At 36.5% G+C, this 20,371-nt stretch overlaps 1 protein-coding gene across 2 annotated transcripts in view; it reads left to right on the forward strand.

Moving 5' to 3' along the window:
• CEP85L (centrosomal protein 85L) overlaps positions 1–20,371 on the forward strand; it is a 133,897-nt gene that overhangs the window by 32,358 nt on the left and 81,168 nt on the right. For both annotated transcript variants that reach the window (XM_037045860.1, XM_037045861.1), the window contains exon 3: positions 13,704–14,491. In XM_037045860.1, the coding sequence (XP_036901755.1) occupies positions 13,704–14,491 (788 nt within the window). The remainder of the gene's footprint in view (positions 1–13,703; positions 14,492–20,371) is intronic.

Raw genomic sequence — 20,371 nt, forward strand, 5'->3', positions numbered from 1 at the left:
AATACAAGTTCCTAAATCTTTTAGGGATAAGATACTTGATTGACACTTTCTCCAATTGTGCTGATATGAAAATGTTATATTTTTTGGCCTGCCATTAGTTCTTGCTTGCCATTATCTTCAAATTGAACTCCAACTCATTTCCCTGCCATATTTTTTACTACATGAAACAAGTAATTTTACTAGTATGTTACATAGCACTGTACAAAACATTCAAATAAACAAAGAATCCATGGAGTTTAAGGAATAATCATAGTAGGTAGTATTATTCAAAGGCTGTTTTCTATGGGTAAAGCCGTGTCAAAGTTTGAAGACAAAGGATGAATAGGACAAGAGTTTCTATGAGAGAATAAGGAGTATAAGAACGGGTGGACGAAAATAAGATGGAATAGTAGAACTCTGGAAGACTGGCAATAAATAACAGAAATTTAGGACTTCTGTGGAAAATGAATTGGAATTATGGCTGAAGTGATTGGTATGGTAATGAATGATTTTGATTACATTTATTATTGATGGTATGGAAAAGTGATTTTAAAAATCAGTTATTTAAAAGTGAACAAAGGAACAAGTATAAAGGACACATGGACAAAAACTAAGGCGGGGGGAGTGGGAGGGAGGTGGAGAGCACTGGGTGGGGCTGGGATGGAAGTATAAGACAGAAAACTATACTTGAACAGTAATTTAAAAAAATGAATACAGGGAATAGTTTTAGCAGGATTATTAAAAACTGTTTAGGAGGAAAGTTTGGTGTGTTTGCTTATGGAGCACTTGTTTCCAGTTAGTATGTGTTTTCCTTTCGGAATTTATGTCTTTGTGAAGTTCTCATGAGGTCCACTTTGTGGGAGCTATTTATTTGTTTTTTGCCTTCTCTTTAGTAAGTGTCCCTAGTCTTGTAACTTATAATTTTTCTTTTTCATTGTTGGATTTGCTTCATGGCATAGCTACTTAATGGAAAGGACTCAAGGAAATAAGTCCATTGTGGAGGATTATCAAATATTGAAAACAGCCTTGTATGAGAACATAACTAATAGGTGGATATTTATAATATAATGTCAGCTTTAAAACATGCTGTGTGTTAGCTTATTACATATCAGTCTCAGGCAGATGTGCTTCACATACTCTGGCCTTTGATTACATGAATCTTTTTGTCATCTACTAACCATAGATCTGTAAAGTGTTTGTTTTTTTCTCATTTTTAAAATTAAATAAGACTATCCTTATTGAATTCCAAATATTATAGAATAACCTAAAAAGTTTATTTCCTTCGTACTGTAACTCCAAGCTGAGAACTACCATGACATAGACTTATATTAATTTCTAGATGCTATGTGTGGAATTTGGACCAGTATTACCAAATGTAATTTGGGTTTGTTTCACCGTATATCTAGGAAATGTTGTAGTTAGCAGCCTTTAACTGTATTGTTATCATTTTGATAGTGGTAAGAGCCTCACTGCAGTGGGATTGTCCCGGTTCCTTTGGCAGAGAGAAAGAGGGCGGGTGTGGTGGGATGGGAAGTTTGGGTTAAGGAAGAGTTTGGATTATTGAATTCTTGTCATTTCTAAGGGTTCTGTCACTCAGATGGAAACGGGGAGAAGGAATAATGTCAGTAATCCTCGCAGGAATTCTCCTGTGCGGTCTGAGGTACAGACTTCAGAGGGAAGGATGGTGGAACGTTCCCTGGGAGCCTCAGAGCATAGTTTGCCGCTGCGCCAGTTGGTACCCACGAAGGCGGGCAGGTAGAGGAGTGTGATTACACCAGTCTTGTTTCTGTCAAGTTTGGTTGGAAATTGAGGGCCTAGGAGGACAAGAGCCTGTCTTGTTACTAGCTTCTGAAGTTTGACTGCTCTTAGCAAATAACATTATACTTATGTTATAGAATTCAAATATTTAACCTGTAATAGTAAATTTTGAATTATTTATTTTCGTAATTCTCTTTGTAATAAAACTGGTTGAATATAGGTATACCCGTGTGTATTAAATATAAATTTAATTTGGGGGATATAGATCAAAGTACGTGGAATAATTTTTGGTTCAATTCTACGGTATATTGCTGTAAGTAAAGAGTACATCTGTGAAGTAATTATCAAACCTCAAATGAAGAAAACGGTGCTGTCTACTCAGACCCCTTACTCCCCCTGCCGCCTTTCCTGTTCTTCAGTTTGTTCGTTGGTTATAACCGATGTTCCAAGCACTGCTCTTTGGACACTGATAAATCATCAAAGCCTCGTATGAATCACCTGAAAAATAACCTGCTTTCTTTTTTATTTTAATGTTGTGTTTTATTTTAATTCTTTAAAATTTAAAATTCATACGTGACTATTGAGTAACTGAACACAGAATATAAATGTTCTATGAATTACCAATATCCAGTTTTATAAGTGACCATTATATAGAGATACCTTTCCTTTCTTCTCTAACCTCCAGCGTTTAGAGGTTCATTCATTTTTCACTTAATAAATACTTATTGAGTCATTGCTGTGTTTCAAAAACTGCAGAATTGGAAAGAGCAAAATGGAGGAGCGGGTTACCTCAGAATCTCAGCAGGAACAGGACTTTAGTACAGAACAGTGTTCTGGAATTGCCATTGAGAGAATTGCTTTTAGCTGTGGTATTTGAGATTTAAAATAGTGCTAAATAAGGGTGTGAGATTTTCACATTTAACAAGAAGTGGAGACGCTAACATTAGCAGCATCACTTTTTCAGCTGTGGTAATTTGTTCACGGAGTGTCAAGTTCCAGGTTGGTAGGAAATAGATCTGTGACTGGAGGCTGGGTGCATCTGCAGGCCTACCAAGTTGTAACATAAGCTGCACCAGCAGATCACCAGTTTCTTCTTCGGTTTGTCTTTGCCAAGACCTGGAGGCCATGTAAATAGCTGTGGTTGCCACAGAGATTAGTTGGAGAGGGAGTCGATTTTGAAGTGTGCAGCCCGTGTTGAGTAGGGCACAACCTGGATGTGGTGCTGGAGTTGATAATTAAGGGAGAAGGAAGAGGAAGCTGAGAGACTAGGACCCCGAGACAAGAAAAAAGAACTTATTTTTGCTTAGGCTTGGCCGAAGCCTTCCGTGGCACAGTCTCATTCTGTATTACCCTCGCCTGTATTCCGTGGCACCAGAGAAGCAGGCTCACGGGCAGTTCTTTTATCTGTTAAAATCAGAGGTCTAAATGTAGCTTCTAGCAGTCTATTTGGGCTAGTTTTCAAGCATATTTATATATTTCACTTAAAAAGGTACAGATAGAGTTAAATATGTTTTTCATAATTCTCAACTGCTAATTTGTATTGGAGATAATTTTCTTATCTAATTAACCTCATTTATTTCAAATGGGAGGAACTGATAAAAATGGACCAGTTTAATTGTACCTTCATTACTTGTTTTTACTAAGAAATAATAGGGCCATTGAGTAATATAAATTTTGAGGTCATCCTATGAATATATATTAGAAAGGAAGAAAAAGCAGAAAAGTTCCTGGTCAGTTCATTGTTTCTATCTTACAAAGAAACGAAGGTCTTTTAAGTTGAGGACTTGTTCAAGCATTTATTTATTCATGTAGCCAATATTTATTGAATGTCTGTTATGTGTCAGGTACTGTAGCAGGGGTTAGAATGAAATATTTTCCCTGTTTATTGTGTATATAAAGTCCAGTGGAAAAATAATTCTCATCAGATATGATGAGCAGTATGGTAAGTGAGGTACACAGGTAGGGAGACATACCTAAAGCCCCACTGGATGAGGGGAAGGGCCCTTGGCAGCAGTGATGTTTAAGCCAGGACCCAGAAAGTGTCCTGGCTTAAAGGTGAGGTAGTAGGGCAAAGTGGGTGGGGAGGGTGAGAGTAGTCTGAGCTGAGGGAAAGTGTGGGCAGCCACTGGGAAGGAAGGTCCTGAGCAGGGATCAGAGCAAAGCAAAATTGGGTGATGCCAGGACACCACTTCCTTGGAAGTAGAACTGATGGTGACTTGTTCATGAAAAGAAGCAGTGGCAAAGGGGAAAAGGAGGTAATTCAGGAGATGTTTAGGAGACAAAACCATACATTCTTTTTGAACAGCTTTATTCACATGGCATTTACGTACCATACAATTCACCCGTTTAAAGTGTACAGTTCAGTGGCTTTTAGTATATTTCCATCGCTTTCACCAGTGTCAGTTTTCTGGGGACTTCATAAAAATTTCCCAGGGCTCTCTCTTTGCTTGAGTATTACAGTAATTAGGTTTTATTTGTTTATTTTGCCAAAAGGTTTTTTAAAAATACCTCTTCTTAATGTAAAATACCCTTTTGTTTTTAATCCATTTTTTCTTTTTTTTCAATAGAAAATTTCACCTATAAAAATGTGCAGTAAAAATAAGGTAAAATGATGAACTTGCATGTATACAACATCAAATTTATACAATTACAAATTATAGCACATAACAATCTTATTTCAGCTATTCTTACTTACCCTCAGACCCTTGGTAATATTTTTAAGTAAGTTGAGAGTTTTTAATGATAATAATTATAATATTTATTGAGCATTTACTATGTGCAAGGCATTATGATAAGAGGCTTACATGATTTTTAGAGTTAACGCAAAAATTAGATGTTAGGTACAATTATATACCCATTTTATAGGTAAAGTAAATGATATTTATACTATTCTCTAACCTGTTGTCCTTATTTTACTTTATTAGCAGTCAGTTCATTGGCAAATAATAATATATTTTTGCAACTTCAAAGCTTTGAAACTTAAAGACTCTGATAATGAATCCTTAAATAACGTGACTTCCAGATATTACAGTGGATTAGTTGGTCAGTTGGCTTTTACTTAATAAAAATATCTACCATAATTTTTGCACTATGAGTTTTTATACTTTGATTTATACATTTTTATACATGACTTAAGTAGAAATCTCTCTGAGGTAAAATATAATTATCTTCATTTTACGGATGAAAAATTAAGACTCAGCATGTTAATAACATACCCTGTATTATACAGCTGCTCACGTGGTGGAGCTAAGAAATTCTTCAAGTCTTAAGTTCAAAGCTGTCCTCTTAGCCCTACTACGTTAAAGAACTACGCAGAAGGGAGACAGCTCCGGGAGGTGTAGTGGAGGATAGTGTAGGTGATGTTAGGCTAAGAAATGGGAGACCAGGATTCTATTTTGACATTTGTATTTTGTCAAGTAATTTATTTAAACTTCTTCATTTGCATATGGAGTAGGTCAGAGTTTATACATGCACAGAACACTTTTTTTTTTGCTTGTGAAATCGAATAATTTTAAGGCAGTATTCAAAATAAATATGATTCATGTTTTCTTCAAACCAAATGAAATAACCCTTTTAATTTACCCTCTATCTCTACTTATATTTTGCTAAATCTATATTATTGCTTAAAATGAAATGAGTTTTACAGCTCTATTAAATTTGCAGAAATGAAAGTTGTTGGAGGTATATTTTGTTTGTTTATGGATCTTGTCTTTACCTTCACTTTTATCCATCCTCCCTCCCTCCCTCCTACCCATCCATCCATCCATCCCCCCAGCCATCCGTCCATCCATTTATTCCTTCACTTTTTTTTCTTCTTAAAAAAAAGATTTTATTTACTTACTTTTAGAGAGGGGAAGGGAGGGAGAAAGGAAGGGAGAGAAAGGTTGATGTGCCGGGGAACCATTGATTGGTTGCCTGTTACATGCCCCCACCTGAGACCAGGCCTGCAGCCCAGCCAGGAGCCCTGACCTGGGATAAAGTGCATCCTTTAGGCTTGTGGGAGGATGAGCAACCCACGGAGCCACACCAGTGAGGCCACTCAGTTTTTTTCTGTTATTTTACTTCTTGCCTGATGGAGTTCGAATGCCTGTATCTGACCACACTGAGCTGCATTTACTTTGTGTGAGAGACCTGTGGTGAGCACATGTGCTCTGACCTAGAAAGGCTCTTCAGTCACGCAGCCATGGGTTTGGGGATGACGTTAATGACTGCACCTCCTCAGGCTTGCAGATAGAGAACTGAGTAATTTCTTGTCTGTTCAGTTAAGTCATAATTTTGTTTCTGAGAAAATTTGCATTTTCAAAAATCACATTCTATAATTTAAGAGATCAGGTTATTACTTGATTTGTGAAAATTTTTATAGAAGGAAATAACACAACTTTTTGTAATTAAATGCCTGATGATTCTTAACCTTAAATTGAAATTAGTGGGAGATATCCAGAAAGTGGTACAGTTTTATGAAACTTTAAAAGTTATTGAAGAAAAAAATATTTGTTTTTGTGTCACTAAAGAAATGGTCTGTTTTTACTGACCAGCTTTTATAATGAGTTTTGCATTGAATTGCTGACCTTTTAAAACTGTACCTCTTTTAATTAAATTGCTGATAATCTTGCTGCAGTTTATAAATGCCCTTTAAAAAAACCTAGCTTTTCATCTTGTTTTACATAAGCCTATAAAAAGAAGTTTCTTCATTTTTTTGTGAATGGTTGCTTAGGGACAGTATACAGAAAGGGCTTGAGAACTGTCTAATATGTGAATGATAGACTTCTATAATTATGTTAAATAAGTAAATAAGTAAATGAGAACTCGCTTATTTTTTGGTTTTAATGGGATTTGAATTAGCTTCAGAAAATGCAATTAAAAAACCAAAATAGTCAAAACAACATGACAATAATGATTAGAGAGTAACAAAATGAGAACTAAGATTGCACAGAATTGCATACATACTATTGCTACCATGTACAGTTGCTAGTAGGCCATACATTTGGCTCTTGGGAAGCAGAAGTTTCTCACTATCTTTTAAAATGTAAAGATAAAATCAGGAAAGCATGCTTTTTTAAATGATATTGATGCCTGATGCACAGTTTTCCTAATGTTCTTAACACTTACCTTTGTCTGATTTTTTTTTGCACTCTCATACCCTGCAAGATACAATAACGCTAAACTAGGACCTATTATTTTAGAGGTACCTTTTGTAAATATTTAGCTGGATTAAAAAATTATTTAGAAAATCTTGTTTTTTGAGTGGATTTTCACTTGCTATGATGATTGTTATATTTTGATACATTTACAAAATCTTGTATACCTTTTCTGCTTTTCTCAAATTTTTTCATCTCGCCTTCTTTAAATTGACTCTTCATCCTGTTTTTTTCTAGTCAACTGGAAATGATAAACTCTACCTATCTTTTTAAAACACATGTTTGTTTGAGAAACAATTCACATGCCATGCAATTTACCCATGTAAAGTATACAATCTAATGCTTTTTAATATATTCTCAAAATTGTGTGACTATTACCACAACCTAGCTTTAGGATATTTTTAGCCTCCCTAAAAGAAACCCATTAGCTGTCACTCCCCATCCTTCCAGTCCTGAGTAACCACTACCTTTTCTGTATAGATAGCTTTTTCCTGGGCATTTCCTACAAATAGGATCACGTAGCATGTGGTAGTTAGTGACCGACTGATTTTCACTTACTGTAATATTGTCAAGGCGCTCCCATGTTGTAGCATGTATTAGTACTTCACATCTTTTTATGGCCATTTATTATCTTCTGCTGTTTGTATAATACCACATTTTATTTATTTGTTCATCGGTTGGTGGACATTGGGTTGTTTTTACTTTCGGCTATTAAGAATAATGCCTCTATGAATATGTTTTTACTTCTTTTGAGTTGATGCCTAGGCATGCAATTGCTCAGTCATATGGTAACTCATGTTTAACCTTTTTGAGGAACTGCCAAACTGTTTCCTAAGCAGGACATCATTTTGCATTTTCAGCAGCATTGTATGAACCGTTTGATTTCTTCATATCTTTGCCAACACATTATCTTTCATTTGGATGATAGCTTTCTTAGTGGGTGTGATGTGGTATGGTAATTCACTGTGGTTTTAATTTGCATTTCCCTGATGCCTAAATGAGGTTGAACATCTTTTAATACGTTTTAATAAGGCCATTTGTGTATCTTTGGAGCAGTATCTATTCAAATTCAGCACCCATTTTTAAATGGGATCATTTGTGTTTTTATTACTGAGTTGCGAGAGTCCTCTACATGTCCCAATCAGATACATGATTAACAACGATTTTCTTCCATTCTGTGGCTTGTCTTTTTACTGCCTTGGTGGTTTCATTGGAAGCGAAAATTTAAAAATTTTTGATGATCTCTGACCTTTTTTCTGTTGGTAACTGGGCTTTTGGTGCTGTATTTAAGAAACCACTGCCTGACATGAAGCTTCACACCTTATGGTTTTTTCTAAGGGTTTTATATTTAGGTCTGTGATTCATTTTGAGTTAATGCTCACAGATGGTGTAAGGTAGGGGTACAACTTTATTCTTTTTCTGGTGTCAGCACAACTGTACCAGCTCTACTTATTCTTTTAGTTGTTAATGTAGAAATTAATATGGATCCCTAATTTGAATATCTATATAGTGGTTAGAATCTTTTTCTATTTCTCCCAAATAAAGGACCTTTAAACTTTGTAAGGCTGATCTACTCTTGTTTTGAGTTTTATATCTGGTTGTGAAATATTTGGGTTTTTATCTTTTTTTAAACCTACAAATTAGGTATTGCTTTTTATTGATTTATGTAATCATTGTCCTTCTGGTTTTTAAAAATTTAATTTTAATTTTACTTAAAAATTATTTCTTTTTACTATTCAGGGCTTTTCTTCTTCCTATGACAAACCAAGGGGATTTTAGTAGTTCTTTTGGTGAGTCTGTTGGTGGTAAGCTTTGTTTTTGCTTAGCTGAAAATATATTTTGTCCTCAATCTTGAAAGATAATGTACCTTTCCAAACAATTTTTGGGTGCCAGGATTTATTCTTAACCCTCGGAGGGCGTTATTTCACTGTGTTCTGGATTCCATTACTGCCCTTGAGCGATTGGCTGTCACTTTGAAAGTCTTTTTATGAATTGTCTGCCTTTTCTCCAGCTCACTTCTCATAGTCTGGTGTTTTGTGGTTTCCTTATGATAAACTTTAGTCCTGCTCTGCAGCTGTGTGTGTAACAGCTAAACCGTAAACCTCAGTGGGGAACACTGTCTTCATGTTTTTATTGTGGATGATGTGTTTGCATTGTTTTTCTACCCAGCCGAGTGCCTTTTACATAATACATTCCTTGGAGATTCTTTGCTTGAATTATCATCGAGATTCTGTATATTATTGCCCTTTTCCTGCTTCAGTGTAGTTTTGAATGTTTTAAAATATTTACCTAAAAATGTGGTGAATGCTTAGTAATGTTCATTTGTTTCTATTTGTAAAAGGGATGGGGTTACATGTACCATTAAAAATGTTTTTTTCCTTATATGATCCTGACATTGTCAGGAAGGGGAAAGAGTGTCATCATGTATACAAGTGAATTATTTACTTTGGGTTAGTTAACATGTTTGTTTAAAAATGCAAAATATAATATTTAACATTGACTGATTAATATATTTAGCACTTACATTTAAAATCAGGATATTTTGATACCCAGTTGCATAGTTTTGTGACTACTTTCTTTTTACCTATAAAGATTCATGATTTATATTGTTATAATATTAGTTTGGAGGGTGTGGTCTTTTGAATTTAATTCCCTCTTATTTTAAGGAAGATAGAGCAGAGAGATACACTGTCCATAAAAATAGAGATGATAGAATCCCTGTATTCATCCATTGCCAAGGAAGAATAACATGAGAGTGAAATAGAAGGTTGTGGTTTCCTTCAGAATTCAGAATGTTATCTTAAATATAATTCACTTGCATTATCGGGTTACAGCAATGTCTGCTTATATTTTTCCCTTACAAGCTGAAGTCTGTCTGAAAGCATTAGCTCTTCCTGTGTGCTCTGTGAGTGCTATAAACCCTGCCTCTGGTTTTTAAAAGAACTACCCTCTGCTGGTTTCAGGTTTCATGGTTGTTACTTAGATGTGGGCTAGATGCCATTGTAATAATTTGCATTTGGGATTTGTGGCTACAATTAGATGGGGTAATAAAGTATATTAGGAATTGCATTGCATCTACTTCTAATTGACTGTGTTTCATTAGGGCAAGATAACGTTTTTTAAGTATTAAAATGGTTAAAACCAATGTTATCTAGACTCATCTCTGTGATATAGTACTCCTTTTTTCAAATATTCATGCTGTCAAGTATTCCTTGTTCACTCATTTGTGTTGTATGCATGTACACGTGTATGCATGTGCACATGTATGTGAATAGATTAAGCCTTGATTCTTAGTTTCAACAGTAGTGAATTCTGAATTCACAGGAAATCAGGTTTTATATTGGAACCCAGAGGTTGATGATGGTTGAAATTAGGATATTTAAGTTTGAAGGCTTCAGAACTAAGATCAGATACAGGTAGAAAAATGTGGTAGTGAGTAGAACAGCAGAGTCACTTATTACAAAGTGTTATTCTCTGGGCCCTTGTCTACTTTCCCTGAATCTCACCTTCCTGGAGTAGGGCTGCAGATCCCAGGTAACTGCTTTTGTGTGCTAAAGTTTGAATGGTTTTCAGATTTGTACAAGTAGAAACTGGCCAGTTGTTTTTCTCTGTATTTGGAAAACATCACACTAACAAAGACAAGAAAGCAGCACATTCTCAGACGCAAGTCGCAGTGAAGGCTGGTGATCTCTGCTTTCAGAGGTTTCAGCTGTGACATGGAGAGTGAGACAGTCGGTCACCTGATACATTATTCATACGTTGTCCCTGTTCTTTGGGATATTTCAGACTCTTTGAGGTCACAAACAACATCTTAGCAGAAGTTTGACTCTGGAAGGAAATAGAAATGGACATTGTATAGAGTAAGATGTGAAAGCATCAGTCTTTTTCTGTTCCACTATGCAGGGGTTACGTTTGTTTGTTAAGTTTTGAGTGTATTCTTTTTGATCATTTCTCTGCTTTTGAATAAGTATGTATTTACATGTATTCATTTATATGTGTGCTTATTTTAAATATTAATTTTAGTGTTTTTTTAGTTCTTTTTATAGTCTAGACATTTAGCCTTTGTCTGTTATATTGAAAACATTTATTTTTAGCTTTTTTTGGTGCCATGATAACTAACATCTTACTTTGTGCCGGGAGTTCTTCTGAGTCCTCTGTGTGTGTTATTTTATTGACTCCTCGCTCCACTTCATAGATGAAGTGACTTTGATGCAAGGAGGTTGGATACTTTGTCAGGCACAGGCGATTTCTTAATGGTAGAGCCCAAGGTATGAGTGTAAAAAGACTGATTTCAGAACATTACACCTAACCAGGGTGCTGTATCTTTATTTGTAACTCTTTAAAATGTGAAACACTGAAAATTTAAAATTTGATATGAAGCTCATTTAAAAACATATTTTTAAGAGGCTATGGTGATTTTAATACAAATGTTTAGGAATATAACACAAACATGTATATGATAAATAGATATAGTACTGTATTAATGCAAATATTCCATAGACTTTTGGGGATATTTGCCCTATTCCTATTTTTTTAAATTTTTAAATCCTCATCCAAGGATATGTTTATTGATGAGAGAGAGAGGAGAGAGAGAGAAAGCATTGGTCATTTTCCACCTATTAGCTCCCCAATAGAGGATTGAGCCTGAAACCTAGGTATGTGCTCTGACCAGGGATTGAACCTGCAGCGTTCTGGTGGATGGACAACACTCCAGCCAGCTGAGCCACCTGAGCAAGGTGCCCTATTTCTATTTAGAACTGACCTTCAGTAGCACAGTCTCTGTTTTCTTCCACTGATTTCACAATAGTTTGTTAACCTCCCTCTTGCCGGTCATTTTGCTTTAATCCGTCCTCAGTGTGCTGCCAGAATAATCACTGTGAGTGCAGTTTTGATCCTGCCACTTGGTCCTTTATTTGGAAACTTCCAGTGACATCACGTTTCTTGCTGAGTGAAGGCCAGCCTCTTCCCTTGGAGGGCCTTTGAAGACTTGTGCAACTCTTCCACCTGTACCCTCTGAGAATCGTCTTGTGCAACTTTTCTTGACACTTAATACTGCAATCAAATGGGATAATTTACTTTTCTTATTTTGGAACCATGTTCTCTGGCTTCATATTTGGATCAGTTAGTATTCTTAATCAGCCAGAAGAGGCTGACTGGCTGATTGAACAGATGAGGAATTTATTTAAGGGTGTGTGTTACCTCACAGAATTTTGGGAGGGAGCTGGAAAACTAGGTTTAAGGTGAAGCTTGCTGGTGTTATGTCTCTGCTCACATCTGAGAACTGCCACTCACTCTCCTGCCCCACCGGGTGTTGCTCAAGAGCTGCCACTGGGCTGGAACTTGATTTGGCCACGTCTGCTGCTGCCACCGTGGAAGGCCCACGCCTCCGCGGTTGCCGTGCTGGCCCAAAGGGTAGCTCCACACAGAGTCAGCCCATTTTCTCACCTGAGTCCCTTCCAAACTGAAATTTTGTGCAGGTGCTTCTGAGTGTCTGCACCAGGACTGCAGGGTGTGGATTGGTCATTGGAGGTCTAAACTTTATTTTGGGAGGCTATACTTACAAGGTGTGAATTTTTCTGAGTAAAAGGTTTTGCAGAATCTGATGAGAAACTTGATTTTGGTAAATGCCCACTATAATGCTTTCACATATTCCTCCATCACAGTGTTTTTCTCTTTCCATCTCCAGGTGAATAAATTCTATGCAAAGACCTGCTGGAATTCCACTTTTTGAATTAGTCTACCTCGTTTTTTTTCACCTGATTTTCTTATCACCTTTTGAACATTTCTTTTCTCATTAATTTTTAAAAACAATATAAAAGCACAGAAGTAATACTTCAGTATATTTCAGTATGGGCCAAGCAGTATGGAAAGATATAGAATAAACTGTGAAAGTTGCTTACCTTCTCTACCTTCACACTTCAAATTACTATCCCGTTTCCTAGATATCCTCTGGTAAAAGTTATAATCTTTGCTTTTAATTTGGCACAGTTGATGATAATTTGGCATGTGATAGTAAGTTTATTGAGTGTAGAGGCCCTTGTTTATTCTTTGGGTTTTCATAGAGCCCACCAAAACTGTTCCTGGGTGTAGTAGAATATTATGTGAAGGCCTGACCTAAGACAAGGGCTATGTATTCATTTTGGAAGTGAAAACTTACAACTTGGGGATTTAGTGAAGCCGTGGATAAAGGCAGGAAACAGTGTATACTCCAAACAAGAGGTCTAGCCTGGGAGATACAGCATTGATGATGCCAGTAGGGGAGACTGGGAACATAAGGACTGTATGTTCTGTATCTGCAGATTCACTGGTAGAACCGTTTCGGATTATTTTCTAATATTGCAGGAGCTGCTTTATTCATATTTCTGATTTGAATTGGAGTTTTAGAAAGCTGCCAAAATGTTCAGATTTGGCACAAATTCCCACAGTTTAGGAAAGACACTGAAAAGTGCCATTTTCTGGTAGAGTTGTGTCTAAGTCTGCAATGCTCGATTATGAGTAAAACCCCTCAGTGGGGAGATGCATTTTTCTTTTAAAGGTACAACACTTAAGTAGGGTGACTATAAACCTGTTTGCAATCATTGTTCATTTCTCAGTAGATGCTAAATGGGCATATATTTTGTTATGTATTTGTCTTTAGAAATTAATGTTTGAAAGTTTGATCTGTTTCACATACACTTAAAGGAATAATAATTGTAATTTTAACTAATTTTGATAAATGCCTCTAAATGTATGCTGGGAAACTTGTACAGATTTTTGTTTTGGCATTTGTCCTTTTGCCTCTTTTTCCCTCTTAATTACAACTAATTTGACATTCTTTTCTCTTTCCAGATCACTCAACTTCAAGTGGCACATTAACTTTTAAGCCTAGTCGATCATTGGTTACTCTTCCTACTGCCCATGTCATGCCGTCTCACTCGAGTGCTTCAGTTTCCAAACACAGGGAATCATTGACATCAGATGGCTCACCATGGAGTACAAGCCTCATGCAAACATTGGGAAACCACAGTAGGGGGGAACCAGACTCTTCACTAGACATGAAGGACTTCCGGCCCCTCCGGAAATGGTCATCTTTATCCAGACTTACTGGCCCGGATAACTGCAGTCAGGGTGGCATTACCCACACCGAAGAGTCAAGGAGTAGTTTGGAAAAGACAGGGAGAGGCAAAGCTTTAACATCACAACTAAGGACAGTTGGGCCTAGCTGCTTACATGACAGTATGGAGATGCTTAAGTTAGAGGACAAGGAGATAAATAAAAAACGACCATCAACTCTGGACTGCAAATACAAATTTGAGAGCTGTAGCAAAGAGGACTTTAGAGCTGCTTCTTCCACTCTTAGGAGACAGGCCTTAGACATGACATACAGTGCCTTACCTGAAAGCAAGCCCAATATGACGAGCTCGGAGGCTTTTGAAACTCCCAAGTATTTAATGCTTGGTCAGCAGGCAGTAGGTGGAGTTCCTATTCAGCCTTCTGTGAGGACGCAGATGTGGCTTACGGAGCAGTTGCGGACAAACCCTTTGGAAGGCAGAGCTACAGAGGACTCCTATGGTTTAGCTCCTTGGCAACAGCAGCAGACTGACGAGTTTCCATCAGAGGGTGAAACACCAGTACAGGTAAGACGCAAAACCTAGTGTTTGCTTCCCTCCAGTGGATGTTGTGGGTATAGTGATAGCACACTTGCAGGAAGCGCATGGCAGTGTGTTTGTAGGAACAGACCGGTTTCCTTTTCCTTTCCCCTGAAAGTAAATAAGCATAGATGCTATAACCTCCAAAACTACTGCATTGGTAAACAAAACTTGAAAAATATTTGAGGCTGATTAACATGAAAATTTGGATTTTACTTTCCTTCTCGTATTTGTTCAGTGGACATAAAAATGAACAAGACAAAACGTTCTAAAGCAACTTGAGACAGAAACAAAGGATGTGGCTTGGTATCAAAGAATACTAATTTGGGAATGTGAGGTCTAGCATTTTGTTTGTGTTCTATCAAATTCAGAACCTGGATGGTTCTTTACCTAGTGCTTACTACTTAATATCTCTGTGTCTCAAGTTTTTTCTTTGAATTGAGGTATAATTGATATCTAACATTTATTAGTTTCAGGTGTACAACATAATAATGATTTGATATGTTTACGTAATTGCAATATGATCACCATAGAAAGTCTAGTTTATATCCATCACCATACATAGTTATAATTTTTTTCCTGTGATGAGAACTTTTAAGATTTATATTTTTAGCAACTTTAAAACTTACAATACAGGTCTTAAGCTCCTAGCCTCTGGCAACTGTCACCAATCTATTCTCTGTATCTGAGTTCTCCTTTTTTTTTTTTTTAAGATTCCACATGTAAGTGAGATCATATGATATTTGTCTTTGTCTGACTTACTTCACATAGCATAATGCCTCCTAAAGTTCAACTGTGTTTTCACAAATGGCAAGGTTTCCTTCCTATTTTATGGCTGAAAAAGTAGGGTAAAAGTGGCTTACAGTTTTTTTGTATGGAAAAAGTAATACAATAATTAATAAATAATAATACGAGAATGAACTCTGATTCATTTACTCATAATTGTAGCTTTCTTTTGCTCCGCCCTGTATATATCACATTTTCTTTAGCGTTCACCCATTGATGGACACTTAGTTTCCTTCCATCTTTTGGCTACTATAAGTAAGGTTTCAGTGAACATGAGGTGTACATATCTTCTCAGATTAGTGTTTTTGTTTCCTTTGGATAAATTCCCCAGAAGGGAATTGCTGGATCATATAGTACTTCTATTTTTAATTTTTTGAGGAAGCTTCCTATTGTTTTCCATACTGACTGCACCAATTTACATTCTTACAGCAGTATACAGGGCTGCTCTCGCCACGTTCTTCTCAGTGCTTACCTCTTGTCTTTTTGATAGTAGCCATCCTTGAGGTGCAAGGTGATGCATTATTGTGGTTTTGATTTGCATTTCCCTGATGATGAGAGATGGTGAGCGCCTTTTCATGTAGACAAATTGATTCTGTCAAAAATCTCAAAGTTTCCCCAGAGCAAAAATTTTACATTACTACTTAATTCCTACTACTAATAAAAAATAATAAACACTGAAGGAATGTATTCTCTGAAAGGACGAGGAGATCACTTATCAAGGAGCCTTGCAGATCTGAGTCCAGCCCCAAGCATACAGAACCTGATGTGCTTCACCCACTGAGCACTTCCAGACCTTCCTCCTCTACTCTCGTGTGGAACTCTAGTTCTTGTAACCTTGATTAGGTGTGTTTACAGCACACATTTAGGCAGAAGCATCGTGATGTCTGAATTACAAATCAGAAGAGCACGTTAACCAGATTTATTTGTGAGTTAGCAATATGAGAGACCAAAAAATAGAAAACCCAATTTAAAGAATACTATTATATTTTAGTTCTCAAATGCTTGTTATAGGAGAACAGGGACCAAGCAGTGATTTCTCCGGGTGGTGTCTTTACACAGAATTGGAGTTGCCCAGGGGGCTGAGTGTTCTGCTCCAACCTGCAGTAGGTGTTATAGAAAGGTAACTGAGAAAATTGGGTGAATTTAAAGGAATAAGTATTCATTCATTACCTCTTTTATTCTGCTTATATGAGTGAACTCCTGCTGTAAACAGAGTTTTCCCCAAGCTTGGCAGTGCAGCCAGGTAAGGGACCTTGAAGGTGCTTCCTGGAGCAAAAGTTACTTCTAAATCCTCCCAGTACATGGTCGAGGAAGAAAGCTACTAAGGGACAAAATTTGCACACACCCTGGAAGGTTCTACTTTTTGATTAACCTTATTTTGGATGGTCTCTTTACAGTGCTTTTAAGTTTTGGAGCAGGACTATGAAACTAGGTAAAGAAAACTCAGACACTTCAATTACAATATTTAAACAGTTGCTTCTTTTCTATTCCCTTCTTGCACCGTTACAGAAAAAAATTCCTAAATGCCTTCTCTTTGGAGTGTCCCATACTATCTTTATTCTTTTAAAAGCTCCCATCTTGGTTGTTTCTTTAAAGACACTTTAAAACATTGTGACTTCCGTTTAATCCAATTTTTACATAAAGGGGAGAGCCACAAGCCACAATAAGGATCAGCTCATTGTTTCCCATGTGAGAATGTTTATGATTTTTTAAGAACAACTGATAAACTCTCACCATGAAGAAAACAAGTACTATTTACAACAAGAAGGAATTTGGCTGGGAGTCACAACCTAATACTGTGATTGATTTATGTAGAACTTTGTAGCTCTTGGAATATTTCTGTCTCATTATCCTTATTACCCTCACTACCTTCGTCCCCTCTTTTTTCCCTCAAATGGTTAATGTTGTGAATTTTGCTCTTCTTAGGACTGAGCCCAGATTCATTATTGAGTCAGCCCCACACTCGAATGTGCATAGTGTTTCATGATTCCCATGGTTTGCCACCAAATCTGCTACAGTGCAGGTGCAAGGGGGGGACCCAATGACCTGGAATTATCTTCTGGAGGGCGGGCCCCTTGTAGTATAGGCTTCCCTTCTAGGGAGGGTTCTAGGAACCCGTCTGTATCAGTGCACCAGCTGGCATTATTGTGAGAGACCGTGTGTTGGCTTTCAGTGAATTTTTTGAAGACTTTCAGTGCACTTGCCCATTTCATGATGGGTAATTTGTGAGCACACCTGCCCACACGATGCTGTGTTCAGCAGTTTTTGACTAAAAACAGAATGATCCCATGCCCCACCCCTCCCTATTCACCCCCTGAGAGACTTTTTTATATTTCTCTGGATGCCCAGATAGAGAAAATCCTCAAAGAGAAACGTTTTCCGGATGTGGAAGAGATGAAACAAAAAAAACAGCAGAAGGGATAAAAGGCATCAAAATTGATGAGTTCAAAAACTGTTTTGAGCAGTGGAAAAAACATCTCAGTAGGTGTATTGTATCAAATGGAGAGTACTTAGAAGGTGACTGAAGTATAAACATGTAAGAATAAATACACCATTTTTATAAATAAATTCTGTCTTTTTTCCTGTTCCTGCTCAAAGTGTAGTACTCTGAAGCATTTTCCTTTGTGAAGGAAGAGAAGCCATCCGGGCCCTCGGTTAGAGTATAGGCCACCACCATCTTTGATTTTTTCCCTCTGTTGTACATCACCCCTCTCCTCCCACCCTCCCCACAGTCTGACCCTGCAAGAGGAGAAAAACAACAGTGTCGTTTTCTCTTTTGAAAGAATGTATCTCTTTCCATGTCCCTGTCACATTTCATTTTTGGGGGGGTGGATAGGAAAGCAATGGAGGATGTCTACCTGTACACAACATTGTTCATTGGATCTCCGGGACAGAGTGAAGAAGTGGTCTCTTTATTGACAAAGTTGTATATCTTCTTTTATATTCTGCAGGATGTTTGCAAGTTCTAGGTTCCAGTCATTACAAAGAGGAAGATAAATTTTTGTGCCTGTTTAAATCATGTAGGGGTATGTTCAGTGAAGATAGAGGTTCCTAATGATTTCAACATATTTCACTGAAAAATGTCTGTTATAGAAATCAAAAATATAAATAAAAATTTGATAAAATGACAGTTAAATGACTTAGATGTTTGTCTAACATGTAAGAACAAAAAAGTTTTATTTTAACATGAGTGGTTTTTGTAATCTATTACATCTTATGAAAAGCACTAGTTTTCTTATTTTACACCGTTTTGTCTTTAGTTTTTTTTTAATGTTTAAGATAATTGCACTGAAAGAAGTGGACACTCTAACTTTCTGAGTGGGTAGGGTCTGCCATTATGACACGTCATTAGTTGGCGAAAAGCATATGAATGACTTTTGATGCTTGCTTTAATAAGTAACATTAGTGATACCTGACATTTTTCATCTGTCCCCTTTCCCCTATAGTATTGGAATATAGTTTTTAGCTATTTTAATGTGTGCTGTTACTTAGAAGAACAGATTTTGTTTTGAGAATTTATTATTTTCCCCCTTTGCTGTAAAACTCAAAAGTAATCAAAGGATAAGTGATTTCTAGGTAGAAGTAGATTCGTTGTTTTATGTAGGTCTGCCCTCTTGTGTCTCTACTAGGAATTCGTGATCTTATTTGCATGGGGACTGTCCCTGAAAAATCAAACCTGCAAAATCAAAACTGCTTGTATTAGGTTTTTTATGTCATATCAGTTATGAGTATGTTAAAGAATGATTTCACCAAATTCAAGAACCTATAAGTGATTAATATAAGTGATTTTCATTAAGTAAACATTGTAAACCACAATATAAAAGGCAACATTAAACATTTAAAAATTCATTTTTAGGACGGTGAATTAAGTTTGGAATTTATTCTGCAGTAGAAAGTATTTCAGCATTTAGTATGTAAAAAATTTTAAATACATTGTTTTATTTTACTCTTTGTACATCATGATTAACAACTTAAATAAATTACATTTAAAGAATGGATTTTTGTTCTGCATTATGCCTGACTTACGGTATTCTGTAGTCATCAAGTATAATTTCTGTTAAAGGTAGAATGAAACACAAAAAAATCTTTATTTCTAATTTATTAAGGAAAACTATATCTGCATACTTTATAGTTTGAAGTTGATGTTGTAATGAACAATGTATTGAAAGGAATGGAACTTGTTATTTCAAATTTTCCACTTATTTTTAAGGTCATGCAGCTAATTATAGAACATGTATTTTTTTTTCTTGGGTAATTACTGACACCAGTGGAGTGAATGTATGTCTTGTTACTTACAAGCTTTCTAGTTGATATCAGGAATCTCTACTCCATAGATAAGCCTTTGCTCAAGAAATCCTCACTGGTATAAGATCCTTTTCCCTCAGCTCCTCAGGTATCAGTGGGCCTCCTCCCCTATCCAGTACTTCTCAGGCATTGAGCAAAATTTTAAAAATAATGTTCTCTATCACTGTTGCTAACAGCACTTTTATTACAAACCAAGGTCAATATTGACTTTTTCAGTTCTTTTAGTAACCATATTTTAACCAATCATACAGTAAATTAAATGTTCCTACTCCTTTAATAATTGCTATATTAGTAATATGTATTGAAGTAAAGTTAAAATTATTGGATGATGCAATGTAGGTATAAACCATTTTAGACTTCATTTTCAATTGAGTCAATTTAAATTACCAAATTTTGGTTGAATATATTTTCTATCACCAATTTTTGCTTCTGTTGTTTTATGAGTTTGGAGGCCATATTTTTAAATGACCAAAGGAGACATTGAAAATGTGTTCCGCAAGAAAATAATTGCAGGTTAGCTTTCCTGGGTGTATAATTTAGTGTAGTAGAGTAGTCTGTCACATGTGAGGGGGCACCCAAAAGGAAAAACTGTAATTACCTTCTGGAGGGTGGGCCCCTTGTAACACAGGTGTCTCCCGCTAGGTGAGCAGTCTAGGAGCCCATCTGTATCAGTGCACCAGCTGGCATGGTTTTGAGAGGCTGTGTTCACCTTCAGTGAATTTTTTTTGAAGACTTTCAGTGCATTTGCCCATTTCATGATGGGTGATGTATGAATGC

Source organism: Sturnira hondurensis, unplaced genomic scaffold, assembly GCF_014824575.4.
Source record: "Sturnira hondurensis isolate 20B ecotype Veracruz unplaced genomic scaffold, ASM1482457v3 Scaffold0004474, whole genome shotgun sequence".
Lineage (NCBI taxonomy): Eukaryota > Metazoa > Chordata > Mammalia > Chiroptera > Phyllostomidae > Sturnira > Sturnira hondurensis.